Genomic DNA, 13,849 nt, shown 5'->3' with positions numbered 1-13,849 from the left:
TTTGATCTATTTTACATAGTTGGATTAATATTACTTATAGAATAGTGTAAGGATTAATAAAATATACCTCAGAAGACCAGAAAACTCACCATTTTAAACCATTTATCTGAAATATTTTCTGGAGAGCCTCCAGCTCCCACCCTGGCGGGTATGCCATACTCCCCAGTATTAGTTGTGCCTGAAACTCTCCTAGCCTTAAATCGTAGCTGCGCCCTTGAGTGTGGTAGCCAGGAATTTTGTTTGGGAGGGGGGTCCAATACCAGGGTGGAAAATGTTTGAAAAACAGGGTACTAAGGATTTTAAACTAATTTTAATACTTTTCATAATCCAATAAACTTCATTTGTCCAAGATATCTTTTATAATTCATGATTTTTCAATGTTTTGTTTTCTTTTACAAAGGAAGAAACTGTGTTTTTATATTTTGGGGGGTGTTCAGACACCCCGAATCCCCCCCTCACGACGCCACTTTGCGTGGGTATGACCTGGCCACATTGTGGATGGGTATTGGGCAGGTTGAGGTGAAGAGGGGACTTGGTTGATACAAATATCAAGTACTCCTAAAGTATTAGTGGAAATATTGAGAAAATATTGTCACAGATGTAAGAAATTCCCGAGTAAAAATTTTGGGAGAGACCAAAGCCCAACCTTCCCTTGCCCATGTACTCGTTTGCCATGATTTGATTGTAAATGAGCAGATGCTCTATTCTTTAATAAACCCCTTTCCCAGAAATTACTCACTCACCATGTGGCATGTCTCCTAAGCTGTGCCCAAACTCTAAAAATGCTAATGTATCTCTTTAATGCTTTCAGGACGTTGCGTGAAGAAGAATGCAACATTCTTCAAAATCTTACACGGGAAGACTTTCGTGAATTTCGTGGACTTGTTATTGATATGGTGCTTGCAACTGATATGAGCTTCCACTTTCAGCAAATAAAAAATATGCGGAATTGTTTAACTTTGGGTGAGTCAAGGTGAGTATTATTTTGATTTTTAACTCTTAAATAATGTCTTTCCTTAAAATTTTTTTCAGGGCTGAACTGTGTGTTTGATCATTGCCATTCTCTCATTTTACTGTGGTTGATGAATTGGTTCAATTGAGACAACATCTTACAATTCAGAGTGATATTAAAAGTGTACTTTTCTGGGGGTAAAATATGGGGTCCTCTGAAACCTTGTGCATGCCATTTAATCGGTGTTATAAACGGATTGTGAGGAGGTTGATAGTCTTAGTGGGTAGAGTTCTTTACCGCTCATTAAGGGCTCTTGGCTTCAGACCCCAGAGAGAGTCTTTGAAGGAAACCCCCCAAACAAAAAATGCAAAGCGGCCCAGGAAAAGGAACTGGCCCCGTAGTACCGTTTATGTGTAAATGTCATATATCTGTGGCTCATTTAAAGGTGAGCTCTACCCTAACTTATATAAACCAACCTTCAGATTGAACCAATGTGTGAGTGAACCCATCCGTCCAATTGCTAAATATTGACAAATATTATTATATTATTTTTCCCCGTAATGGTTGGATAATGGAAGTTGTCTTCGAGTCCCTTTAGTGTATCCAATTCAATCTTAAGGTTGAATCACTGAGGGAGTGAGTGATGAAATTACAATAAATATTGCTTCACTAATGTACTCCAGGAGGATACATACGATATCTGGTGCCTTCAAAATGAGAGGTACGAAAGAGTTAGGTGAAGTTCTGAGGTACCAGGGTTCTATTACTAATCTTTTGAGTGCCAGCTTGCATTCTTTACACAAAACCCCGGATCTATCGACCCAGGGGTATGTGTAAAGAATTCCGAGGGAAAATCTATCAGGTGAGGTGTACTTCAATAAATATTGCCATAAAATATTATTCCTGGCGTGTGCAGAGGAGATAATTTGGGAGCATTTAGTCTCGACAATGAAAGTAAAGGAAGTGAAAATTTAAATTAAAAAAAGCTTCAGCTCATTCATATTGAAAATTTTATAAAATTCTGGTTATAATCATATATGTAATTATGTAAAAAAATCTCTGGCATTATTTGCATGTAGCTGTTTAAAGTGGGGAGCAATAATAGGTTCAAGCCTGAATCATATGATCATTTTTCTGTCCTTTCTAAGAAATTGATCAAGCAATTCTTCCAATGTTGGTGGAAAAATAGATAACTGTTTTACACAATCATTTTTTGCGATGGCTCTCGGGTTGGAAATCCCATCCCTTTTTCCATAGCTGAAACCATTGCTTGAACTGTCTTTTCAGCCAATCAGGATTCATGACCACTAAAAGCGACTGAATGCTCCATTTAATAATTGAAAGGCAGTTGTAAATATGGAAAGTGATGGAATAAACAACGGAAAAAAAAGGCGGTGGGAATGAGCGTGTGTTTCAGAAAATGATGAGTCGACCAATCACTCTATTAGTCCCTAAAAACCGATAGCTAGAGATATCACTCTGAAGGACGGAAAAATAATCATTAGTTGTGATTCAAGCTCCACAGCGAAGATACAAAATATTCTTCATACTACCATCTCACGTAAGTTTAAAATTAAAAAGTAAGAGCTCAGAAGTTGTGGCCCACTACCTATGAGTTGGTGACATCATATTTTTGGCTCATTAAATCAGTTGGAGAAAATTGTTCATTGAAGGAAATAATCACTCATAACTTATGAATCATAAGAAAACAAACAACAATGAACCAAGTGAAGTCAATGCTTAATGATTCCCGTTATTCAGGCTTTAAATAACATGTTATTTCTTCGTGATATTTTTTAAGGAAAAGTCTCAGCATTTACTTCTGTCCCTGTATATTTGCAGTGTTGATAAATCGAAGGCCCTCTCCCTTGTGCTTCACTGCTGCGACATATCACATCCAGCCAAACGTTGGGACCTTCACCATCGCTGGACAGCCCTTCTCCTCGAGGAGTTTTTCCTCCAAGGAGATAAGGAGAGGGAGCTTGGACTGCCTTTCTCCCCACTCTGTGATCGCAACAATACACTCGTGGCCGAGTCCCAAATTGGTGAGTGCACATCTTTGGTCTTGCATGCACAGTTTCAAAAGGATGCATCAACCACCCTCAGCCAATCATTTTTTTTTCATGGTTGGAGATATATTTATGACTCATGCCACGGTAGACATAAACTGGGCATCTAAAGTAAACCCTTGTGGATATTTGCCTGCGTCTCACACATAAAAATTTCCAAGTCAGCATCGTTTGTCAACAATCCAAAGAATGCTTTGACTATGCTCTCATTCCACTTTCCTAGAGACGTATATCATCTTCTTAGTATGTATTGACTTCTCGAAATGTATCATTCTTCCATCTCAATGGTATTACGTACACCTGTAGTTCAGACTTATTTTTCAAGTCCTCCATTGGCATTTCTTTAAATCCTGTGCTTGCTGTAAAATCGCTGTGAAAATGTTGTTTTTTCTTTCCAATCTCCTCTCTGAATCATAATGCTCCATGTATGCAATATTGTTTCCAAACAGATCTGATCTCAACACTCAATTTAGATATTGCATAGAATGCGTATCTGTTTCAACAATTTGAGGCTGCCATTCTAAACCCATGCACAAGTTGAGCTTTGAATACTAGGCTTTGAGTTATCTTTGCATACATATGTATCTATTTATATATGAGTAAGTAAGAACTAATTTACAAGACTTGGAAAAATGTGCATATATATAAATAGTTCAAGTCAATATCCATAAACATAGAAGCACAAAAAAAGAAACACTCACATGGGAAAATAAACTTGAAGCTTTCGAAGTACTGACTTCTTTCTCAACCAGAGTAAGAATGGGGAGGAAAGGACAAGGGAAAAGAGGGAGAGGTGAGTGGGGAGGGGGGGTTAGGAAGAGACGTTAGGATGCGACGTTCAAACCCGGAAAGCTTGCAAGTGCCAAATGCACGCCAATTCGAGGGTGTGGAGATTGAGGGCTGAGTCAGTGGGAGGGAGGGAAGCAATGACTGAAACTTTGAAGCATTGATTGAAGATGGAGTCATGTGACAAACAATGTGTAGGTACTGCTAGAGATGCGTGGGGGGGATGATGGACAGCAGGAGTTGCGGTGATGATTAATTCTGAGATTGAGGGGGGTGGTGCATTGGCCGACATAGAAAGCAGGGCAGAAATTGCAGTGAAGGGGGTAAATGATATTGGTGGACGTACAAGTAGTGGAGGGGAAAATCGGTAGGCATTTAAGTTTGGGGAGAAAAGAGGCAGGGGGTGGAGAGAATATCTTGCAGGTTTTACACCTGGGACGATTGCAAGGTGAGGGTGTGGTAGTGGTGACTGACTGCAATTTTTGAAGAGGGCGGGTGGCTTTTAATATGGTATTTAAATTAGGTGGTCTCTTAAATGTGATCCGAGGATTGGAGGGGAAAATCTGAGAGGTGGATTTGTGTTTAGAAAGGATGGGGTACAAGTCCTTCAATATGTTCTGTAGAACGTGAGTACCAGGAAAGTAGGTGGTGAGCAGAGATTGACAGCAATATTTGTCTGCGCAGGGTTTTCTAATTTTATTTACCAAAAGTTTTTTGGGGTATCCGCGGTGAAGAAGAATGGTGTGAAGTTTGGAGAGGAGCTTTTGAAGGTCTTCAGGATTGTTGCAAATTCTATGTCCCCAGACAGAGAGGGAATAAGCGATGAAATGCTTGGTGTGTGGTGGATGGCAACTGCTGTAGTGGAGGTATTGCTGTTTGTTTGTGGCTTTGATGTGAACCGATGTCTTGAATTTGTTGTTTTCCAAAAGGTGTACGTCCACACCTAGGAAAGTAATATTAGTTTTGGAGATGGAAGAGGTGAAAGAAACTGAGGCAGAAGCATTGAGTGAAGAAACAAAGGTGTTAAGAGAGTCGATGTCATGAGGCCAGAGAATGGAAATGTCGTCAATGTATCTAGGCCAAAGAAGAGGTTTTAGAGGGTGATTGGTGAGGAAATTTTCTTCAAACAGGCCAAGGAAAAGATTGGCATAAGGAGGGCTAAACCTACTTCCCATGGAGCAGCCGTACATTTGCAGATAGTAGTTATTGTTAAAAGAGAAGTGGGTGTGGGTGAGAATAAAATGGGAAAGATCAAGAAGAAAGTCAGTGCTAGGGTTTTGAGGTGTGGGTCGTAGTGAAAGATAGTGGCGGAGAGCAGCAAGCATTTTTGCCGAAACCTTCGTTGGAAGGTTTTCTGGAATTCACAGATAAGACATCAAGCACCCAAGGGTATTCACAATGCTCTCCTCAAATTCCGCTCCTCTTCCTCTCACTGTGGTTTGATTCCCGGTTCAGGTGAAATTTTTCCATGTGTTTTTCCTTCATTCCATCTCCACGCCACACTGTGTCATCATCCTGTATTTATGTTTCTGTCTCTTTGTTTCAATAGTTAACTGTTATTATGATTGTATATTTGCCTGTGGCGACTTGTGTGAATGTGAATTTGAAAAAAAAAATCAATTTTGTATCATTTCTTCCGCTGTGAAACATTTTCCCATTGACAATAAATAAATTCATATTTCTTCCAGGTTTTATTGAGTTTATTGTGGAGCCAAGCATGGCTGTGTGTAGTGACATGTTGGAATCCATATTGGCGCCATTAAATTCGGAATCAACCAAAGAAGTCCCGGAGGAAGGCTCTGAGGAAAAAATGGAAATAGTCAAAAATGATGAGAAGGGTGAAAAAACATCAGAGAAGGCTGAAGCAACGAGTGAACCAACCAACAATAGTTCTTCAAAGGAGCCTGCCTCTGTTGGTAATGATGATATCTACAAATATGCTGTGCATCTAGTAAATAGAGAATTTGTTTTCTGTTAGAAAATAACGTACGCATAGGTGCAAGATTTTATTAGATGAAAAACAGAATCGAATACATACTTCATGTGATGTTTTAAATATTCAAATATCAACATTGTTAATTTATTGACACTGAATTTAAGTATGTTTGATAATCTGTGTAAACTTTCAAAGAAATTTTTTTCAGTCCATTTGCATCATATTGCAAACTTTTCAATGCTTAATTACCACATGTTACTTGAGTCATGCATGAATGGATTGATTTTTATGATTGTTGATCCTTTCATCCGAGAAATGAAAAAGCTAAGCTCATGTTTGCATTGAGTAATAGTTACATCTTAGTACCTCTAGCATTAATATTATTACCATTCTCATCCGATTCGTTCACTTATGTAGATGCCTCAGAATCTAGCCGTGCCTCATCAGGATCAAAATTTGTGCTAAAGAAGCCATGGATTGGTTGCCTTGCTGAAAATAAGAAAAGCTGGAAAGAACAAGCTGTTAAAGGTAAATTAGAATTTTTATAGTGGTGTTTGGTATCATATAAGGCAACCTTTAACCTAAGGCAAGCTTAAAATTACCATTCCCCAATTAAAAGCGTTACTATTCAGAAAAGTATTAATCACTATTAGAGATTATTATTATAATGAGACTGATCAAGTTGGTGAGAATATGTAACCCTATAATTGAAAATACATAGTCTGCTTGAATATCATCTCTTCAGGCAATGGAGAAACTGACAACTTGAGTTTTATCATCTGCATTTCCAGAAAGCTTTTCCAGAATAACAAATAGGAAAATTTAATTTGACGGCTGGGAAATCCATTAATTTATTATAGTGCATATTGGAATATTTTTGTGGGTGTTTATTGGCTAGCATTATTCCACATGGTGCCCTAACCAGGAAATAGTCTGAGGGCATGGAAATTAATGTTAACAAAAGGTTAAGATGAACCACAATCATAAGTCATTGTTTTAAGGAGAGTGTCAGTGTGGGAAATTCGCAGAGGTAACTCAGAGCTGTGCTTGTTTTCCATGGGTTGGACCTGGTGAAAACAGACGATTGCAAAACAATCTTGTCATCATAAGTCTGCACCTTTCTTACACCACTGATTTCTGCCACCGATTGATTTTTTTCTGTCGCCTGTACATTCTTATCCTCAGTGGCGTAACGATGGGGGAGATGAGGGAATGTATCCCCCCCCCCCAAAGCCTCAGAGAAATCAAAAAAATATTTTAAAATCTTGTCTGGATTTGATATATAATAACTGCATCTGCTTGAAGTTGGATTTCATATGCCAAAATGATGTAAAATGCATATTCAGGCATGTTATTTTTCAAAATTTTTCCTGACCTCTCTGTTTCCTGGGGGGCTAGCCCACACTAACCCCTCTCATCCCCCCCCCCAAAGCCCTCTCATCCCCTCCCCCAAAAACCCTCTCATCACCCTCCAAAGCATATTCCTAGTTACGCCACTGCTTCTCCTGTTTGAATTCAGCTTACGTCATTAATGAAACTAAATTAAGTAGCCCTCAGTAGCCTGGGAAATTTATCCTTCAGATTAATAAGCCAAAATAAAAATAAAACATGCCAGCACATATATGATGTCTTCACATATGATTCCAGAAGTTGTTTCTGTTCCTGATTGTATAGGTCATTCTCACTTCTAAAGAGCAAAATTTGAGCAATCCTGACTAATGACGATGAGCAGGGCTACCTCGCCAATGAAAATATCTTCAGCTTTAAGAGCTCATATCCAATAGCCATGTATCTGTGGCTGCATGATGAGCGATGGCATGATTGCTCAATTCTTGCCCTCATAGAAGCTTAATGCTTATTGGTACTGAGTGTTGCAGATTGTATGACTGCACTTCTTGCTCACAGAGCTGTGTCCCTCAACGACTGCCTCTCGAGTAACTTTATGCAATGAGACTGTTTGGCACAGTGTCTGGAACGTGGTTTCTGCCTTTGTACCACAATAGGGTAGTTTCCTTCATCAAAGAAAATAAAAGGCAATAATTGCGATTCGTTACCCACCATTAGTGTATTCATAATATACAAATTATTTCGTTTTATAAATGCCGGTTTAGACGAATGGCAATGGTCCATTTTTATCCTCATTTGAAAAGGGCCAGATTGGCGCCCATGCGATGCCACTCCACGTGACGTCACAGGGACCTAGTTTCTATAGGAGAAGATAGGAGTTATACATCGTCTGAGGTTACCAATGCATGCATGAGTCACAGAGCTCAGGGAAACATGTCTTAATAATCACTTATTAAAACTGGCTAAGGTCGGAAAGTTTTCCTCGTTTGATAAGGTATTAATAATCCTTATTTAAGCCAAGCGCTACCAGGCGGCAGGGCACTAGGCTACCCGCTGGCAGCCTGCGACGTATCAGCACTAAGCCTCGCCTCAAGGTCACCTCACCGGGCGGAGGGGGAACCAGAAATACGACGTACGGAGAGATTTCCCACCATTCCTACTTACGCGTCGCGTTTTCGCGCGCTTGTAAATTTTCACTTTTCATTTAATCGCGAAAAATAGATATCGTCATTTAAAAATCTAAAAGCGTGAAATACGTACTCCAGGAGTAATAATCTTTCGATTTAGGCAATAAAAAATAATAAGAAACCACCCTATTTGACACATCTTACCAACCTGGGGTGATCGCTGTACATCCTGCAACTTGGAGCCATGGATGTGTGACTTTCAGAAACTAATGCCGGTAGTTGTTTTGAGATATTTTATCTGCAAAATTATGCCCCAGCATGCTGTTCAAGGAAAAAGGATTCTTGCTCCTGAGTGAAATAGTGAAGATGTGTAAAAAAAAAAGGGGCAAAAGTAGCAAATGGGAATTGAGGGGATACGGAACCTTTGGATACGACGAACATTTAAGAGCTATTCTGACAACAGTGTTTGCCACTTTTAATGCATTAATGCAGTTGAACTACATATTTAGATAAGAAGTTACTTTCTCAGAGTTTTACCGCTTTCAATTATAGCGAGCAATTCTCCAGGGTTTATAAGCACTCACCAACTCATTCAGTGCAGAGCACGTCATTTGGCGTCGGACTGTGGGGGGCCTTTCTCCGCCTCCGTACATGACTAATATCCACTTCCGAGTCTTCGGATTGTGTGCATGGCCTTCGGCAAGCTTCCCTCTTTCGACCCGTGTGCGCCGTTTGTAAAAATCAGTATTTGAACGGAAGTTATGGAGCGAAAACCACTCTCTATTTTTCTTTCTTATTTTATTAGCCGTTTCTGACGACCTTTATGAAAATCGGTCCCTCATTGAATGTGCTAATCCAAACTTGAACTGTAGTAGCATCAAAAGTTCTGCAGCATGAAATGATGAAAAGAAGCCAATATTAGAAGCTCAGTCTGCTCAGCAAAATTTCTTACATCAAAGTTGATGCAACTTGAACACATGAAGCATGTCAACTCTGAATTGAGAATGTGTTTCAAATCTCAAACCAAACAGATAGTTATATATACTGCCACTTTGCTACCTTATTCTTTCTTGCCGTAATGTAGCGTTAATTTTGATATTTTCATTGCAAAGTGGTTACAAATACCTATCCATACTTACAATCTTCCTTAAATATTGATACTTCTTGCAACAACCTTAATGCCCTTTGTCAAGTCTTGCAGTCTCTTTGATGCATGTTTTATTTACCCTCGAACTTATTACTTTCAGCTAGCTGATTCAATGTGATATATGTATTGCATTTTCCTTGACTCATCCAACACATTCTAATTGTGTTGGCCCATGATGCCGACCATGCAGAGCTTTTCATTGGCCACTTAATGAAATGCATCTTGATTATTGCAAATTATATAGATGCATTAATGCATTTATATAATTTGCAATAATACATTTATCGATGCATTTGAACTCTATATAAGCATTAATGCGTTTTTATAGTAATTTCAATGGGCATATTCAGGGGGAGTCAGGAGTTGGGAGTTGACTGCTACATAGCATCAGGGGCGCAGCTAGGAATTAAGGCTGGGGGGGATTAGGTGCTACAAATACCGGGGTGTGTGGTGGTATTGAATACCCTCCAGGATAAGCAGTAGGTGCGTGATTAACAAATTGCGGAATTTTAAGATAAATGGTTCAAAATGGTAAGTTTTACCACTTTCTGAGGGATATTTTACTAAACCTTAGACTATTCTATCAGTAATATCAATACAATTTAAACATTTCTCTGAGCTCTGAAGGGGGGGGGGGGTTTTAATCCCCCAAAACCCCCCTCGCTGCACCACTGCATAGCATATGTATCTCATAGCCTCCCTAAATGGAAAAAGTTGAGTGGGCACTGCATAGGGGCTTTTGAATCATCCAGCAACACCCAATTGCCCAACCAGGGGTACTTGAGCTCTTGCCAATCAGAGGAAAGTGCTCAGGCAGGTAGTGGTGAAAAGACTTCTCTATGAAATGAATGAGAGGCAGTGTATCTACAAAATAGTCATTTATCCTTAAATGCTTCTTACAGCTAAATCTCACAAAGTCACTGCTGTTTCATACTAAATCTTGCTGCATATAACTTTCGAGTTATCCTAAAATTAATATCTTCGGGAGCATAGTTGAGAAATTTTGATTGGGCCGGTGTTCTTCCACGCAGATGCAGAAATAAGGCAGAAACAGCAAGAAGAAGCGGCTGCCAGAGAACTGTTGGAGAATGCAGAAAGCCAAAATGAGGCTAATCAGAGCAGCATGGATGATGCGGGTGGAGAATCAACTAAAAATGGTGCATCCTCAAGAAATATGGAAGAATAATCCTAGTCTGAACCTAAAATGTTGGTAAAACAATTATGACTGTTGCTTGGTTAGAAGCTCGGTCAAAACGGAACTCACCAAAGGGAATTGCAGGCATTGTTGGATGCCTAACAGGATAGGATATGCCACTCAGGGTTTATCCAAGCAGTGATCTCTGAGGTATTTCAGCGCACTAAAATAGTAAAACGCAGCCATACATCAAATACCCTTATGTGTAAATGACTATCATTTCAATTGAAGTAAATTAGTGTGCCTGGCTGTCCTTCAATGAGTTTGGTGATCATGTACAATGTACACAGTTACTACACGTAAGAGGAAACCAATGTGATCAACTAAAGAATGGCAGCATTATCATTTGCTGACTTTAAATTTATGCACAGTATTTTTTTCCAATGCTCTTCATTCAGTACCGAGAAAACACTCCATGTGGGATTTAATGCACACTGCCCAAGCCACCCTAAGTGACCGATATCTCTTTAGGTGGTGTACGGCATACCTGTGCACTCAGGTATGCCGTACCAAATGATTTTACTCTGTTTTATTGGTTGATGAGAACATTTCTCACAATTGACAATGATTTTTCAAATGGCTTGCAATCACTGATTAGGAGGAAATCACTCATGGCTGCAAGTGTTGATTGTAGAAGATAAAGCAATGCACCAATTTAATTTTTTGTCAATAGGTTTTGTAAAATATCAGTTTTCAACAATGAAGATGATTTCTTTGAGCATGACATTAAATCTCTCTTTGGAAGACTGTTGGGTCAAGCTGGTATGTTTTGTATACAAACTTACAAATCACACTGTTCCATGCAGATGCAGTTTTTTAACTTATGAAAGCTAATGATCTAGTAAGTTACTTTACATCCTGAATTGTTACATTTAAATATGTGTGTGCAAGTGATTTATAAATGTCATTTAATTGGTTTTAATCTTCAATTCATCTCCAGCCTAATAGTTGTTTTCATTGTACTAAGAACTGGATACCTACTAAGTATGTAAAAACTTTCATATGCATATGTATTAACAGAGCGAGTCCACTATACTTAAGGCATGCTTTCCTGGTATAAACTGCATTTGAAACGGGTTTCACAAAACAATCTGATAGTGAACCAAAGATAATAATAGGGATTCAAGATCCTTAGGAACATTTCCAATTTTATTTTTTTATTGCATCTAGTAAAGTTACATAACCTACCTGATGGAATTGTGAACATATGAGCTGCAGTAAGCATTTATTATCATTCTATTGCGTATAGTCTCTATAGACTCAGTTTCATTAGCTTAGAACAGTCACCACTTGTACCATTCTTGTGATTGAATAGGATTGCACGAAAAGAATAAGTACGTCATAAGGTGCTGTGGTTTCAATAATAAAAAGTCACCAGGCGAGGGAATCAAGTTATTACCTCAGTTATACAATAGAGGTGCAGTATTTAAAAGAAATTCTTCAACTCAATGCATACACACTTTGGAAACTTCATTTCATTCATTGAAATCATTCAAGCATGAAGCGTTCTTAGGTGACAATGTCAGTCCTATTGCCTCAATGAACTGTTGTCTGTAATAGTGTTTGTTGGTTTCGGCTTGTTGAGTTAGAAATGCAATTCTATCATCAGGATTTAGAGAAAAATCTTTTCACCATGTGTCAAAGGAGCAAAAATAGAGAAATATGAGTGCTTTCATGATAAATTACACAGATTTTTCATCAGTTTACCTGGAAAATGAATCAATATGATATTATATTAGTAGTGAGTCATCGCCGTTCATTCCTGCCAATTTTTTTTTTTAAAGGAAATGAAAGGGGTCTCCATCAAGAGGCAGTCATGTTTGTACATTGAGACTAAAAAGCTTTAAGGAATGAGATGAGCAAAAATTAAATAAAGTATATTATAATGTTCAATGCCATCAAAATATTTTTGAGCTAGCTACAAATTTTTCAAAAATAAATAACAAATTTGTAAATAAGAAAGCCTGATATTTATTATGATTTTAACTTTAGCATGTTAAATGCATTATTACTCCTTATTAGGTGGAATCTTCTACCTTCATGCCTGAGGCCTTTCTAAGAATTGTTTTTCATTTGTACATTAACAAACAGTGAAAGCTGTAGCACATGACCACACCAAAATGATTCAAGTGTTTGCGTAGCTGCATTTTATGCACCTGTTATTTCTAGTGATAAAAACAACAAATGATTTCCTTAACTCTTAGATGGTTTCTTTCTAGTTGAAAGTTATTTTCCTGCACTGTCATATCACCAAAATGATGGCATATATGGTCATTCAATTTGATAATTTATTTTGCCAACTGAATTTGTGATAATCAATTCATGTGTAATAACTAGGTAAATAAATTCTACAAATACTGTTATTTATATTTCATTCACATAATTTTAAGGCATGTCAACCTTAGCAACTCTTCTTTTGTAAGTTCAAGAAGGAAACTAGACCCAGCAGAGGTATAAACGAGAGTTAACATCTGATGTACGTAGTACTCTAAAAGGCTAAAACATGGCACCACTTGTGACATCAAACACCGGGGAAAACAGGCATTGTCTGCCAAAACCTTAAAGTAACATCTTTTTCTTTCTCTTCGAAATCTGAACAATTTTTACCTACTTTCTCAGTATTTGAATGAAGAAAGTAGGGTAGGGCACAAAAGTATTGCATAAGAAAGTGTAAGCGATGCAGCGGTCCACTCAGATTACTACAAGTACGCTGCTGGGTCGGAAGATGGTAGGCCACTGCAGCTGACGAAAAGGTATTTGGCGTCCACGTCAACGAATATAAGGATCGACTGCTGCATACAGAACATGCTGAAATTTCCAGGCTAAGGCATTAGAACAACGTATTGACTTCAAAAACGTTATCAATAGGTATATGAATTTCATGATAGTGCTTCCTGTCGCCAGATTTCTGAATTTACTGGCATCAACAGCTCTTTCGCTGATACTTCTCGATTCGATTTGACATTCGTAATGCAACGCAAAACATGCGAGCCGAGTACCAACTACTCGACTCAAATTTTCGAGTTTTTCACTTGACACCACTATGTTTCTGGAAAGACTCTTTTTTCAGTTATATCACATTAAGTAATCTGTAAATTTAGTTTGTTTTGATGAACAACCCCAGCCGGTGGCTTGAGATTCATTGGTCACTTTTTTCAGAGGAGATTTCATGGGACCATCACAAGGAATGTAGCTATTACTTTTTGCCATTATGCTCAATAGTAGTAATTTTTTCCCATATAAATAATAATCAGTTTTTACTTATGAGAAGAGAGAAGAAAACAATTAAT

At 38.3% G+C, this 13,849-nt stretch overlaps 1 protein-coding gene across 5 annotated transcripts in view; it reads left to right on the top strand.

The window, feature by feature from the left end:
* Window positions 1–12,922, top strand: part of LOC124155433 (calcium/calmodulin-dependent 3',5'-cyclic nucleotide phosphodiesterase 1-like) — a 423,875-nt gene extending 410,953 nt beyond the window's left edge. For all 5 annotated transcript variants that reach the window (XM_046529242.1, XM_046529243.1, XM_046529245.1 and 2 more), the window contains 5 exons: window positions 812–973; window positions 2,795–2,997; window positions 5,496–5,723; window positions 6,161–6,271; window positions 10,396–12,922. In XM_046529242.1, the coding sequence (XP_046385198.1) occupies window positions 812–973; window positions 2,795–2,997; window positions 5,496–5,723; window positions 6,161–6,271; window positions 10,396–10,550 (859 nt within the window). In that variant the 3' untranslated portion in view covers window positions 10,551–12,922. The remainder of the gene's footprint in view (window positions 1–811; window positions 974–2,794; window positions 2,998–5,495; window positions 5,724–6,160; window positions 6,272–10,395) is intronic.
* Window positions 12,923–13,849: the final 927 nt, after the last annotated feature.

Source organism: Ischnura elegans, chromosome 3, assembly GCF_921293095.1.
Source record: "Ischnura elegans chromosome 3, ioIscEleg1.1, whole genome shotgun sequence".
Classification (NCBI taxonomy): domain Eukaryota; kingdom Metazoa; phylum Arthropoda; class Insecta; order Odonata; family Coenagrionidae; genus Ischnura; species Ischnura elegans.
The sequence above is the reverse complement of the archived record's forward strand: the minus strand, read 5'-3'. Positions and strand labels throughout refer to the sequence as shown.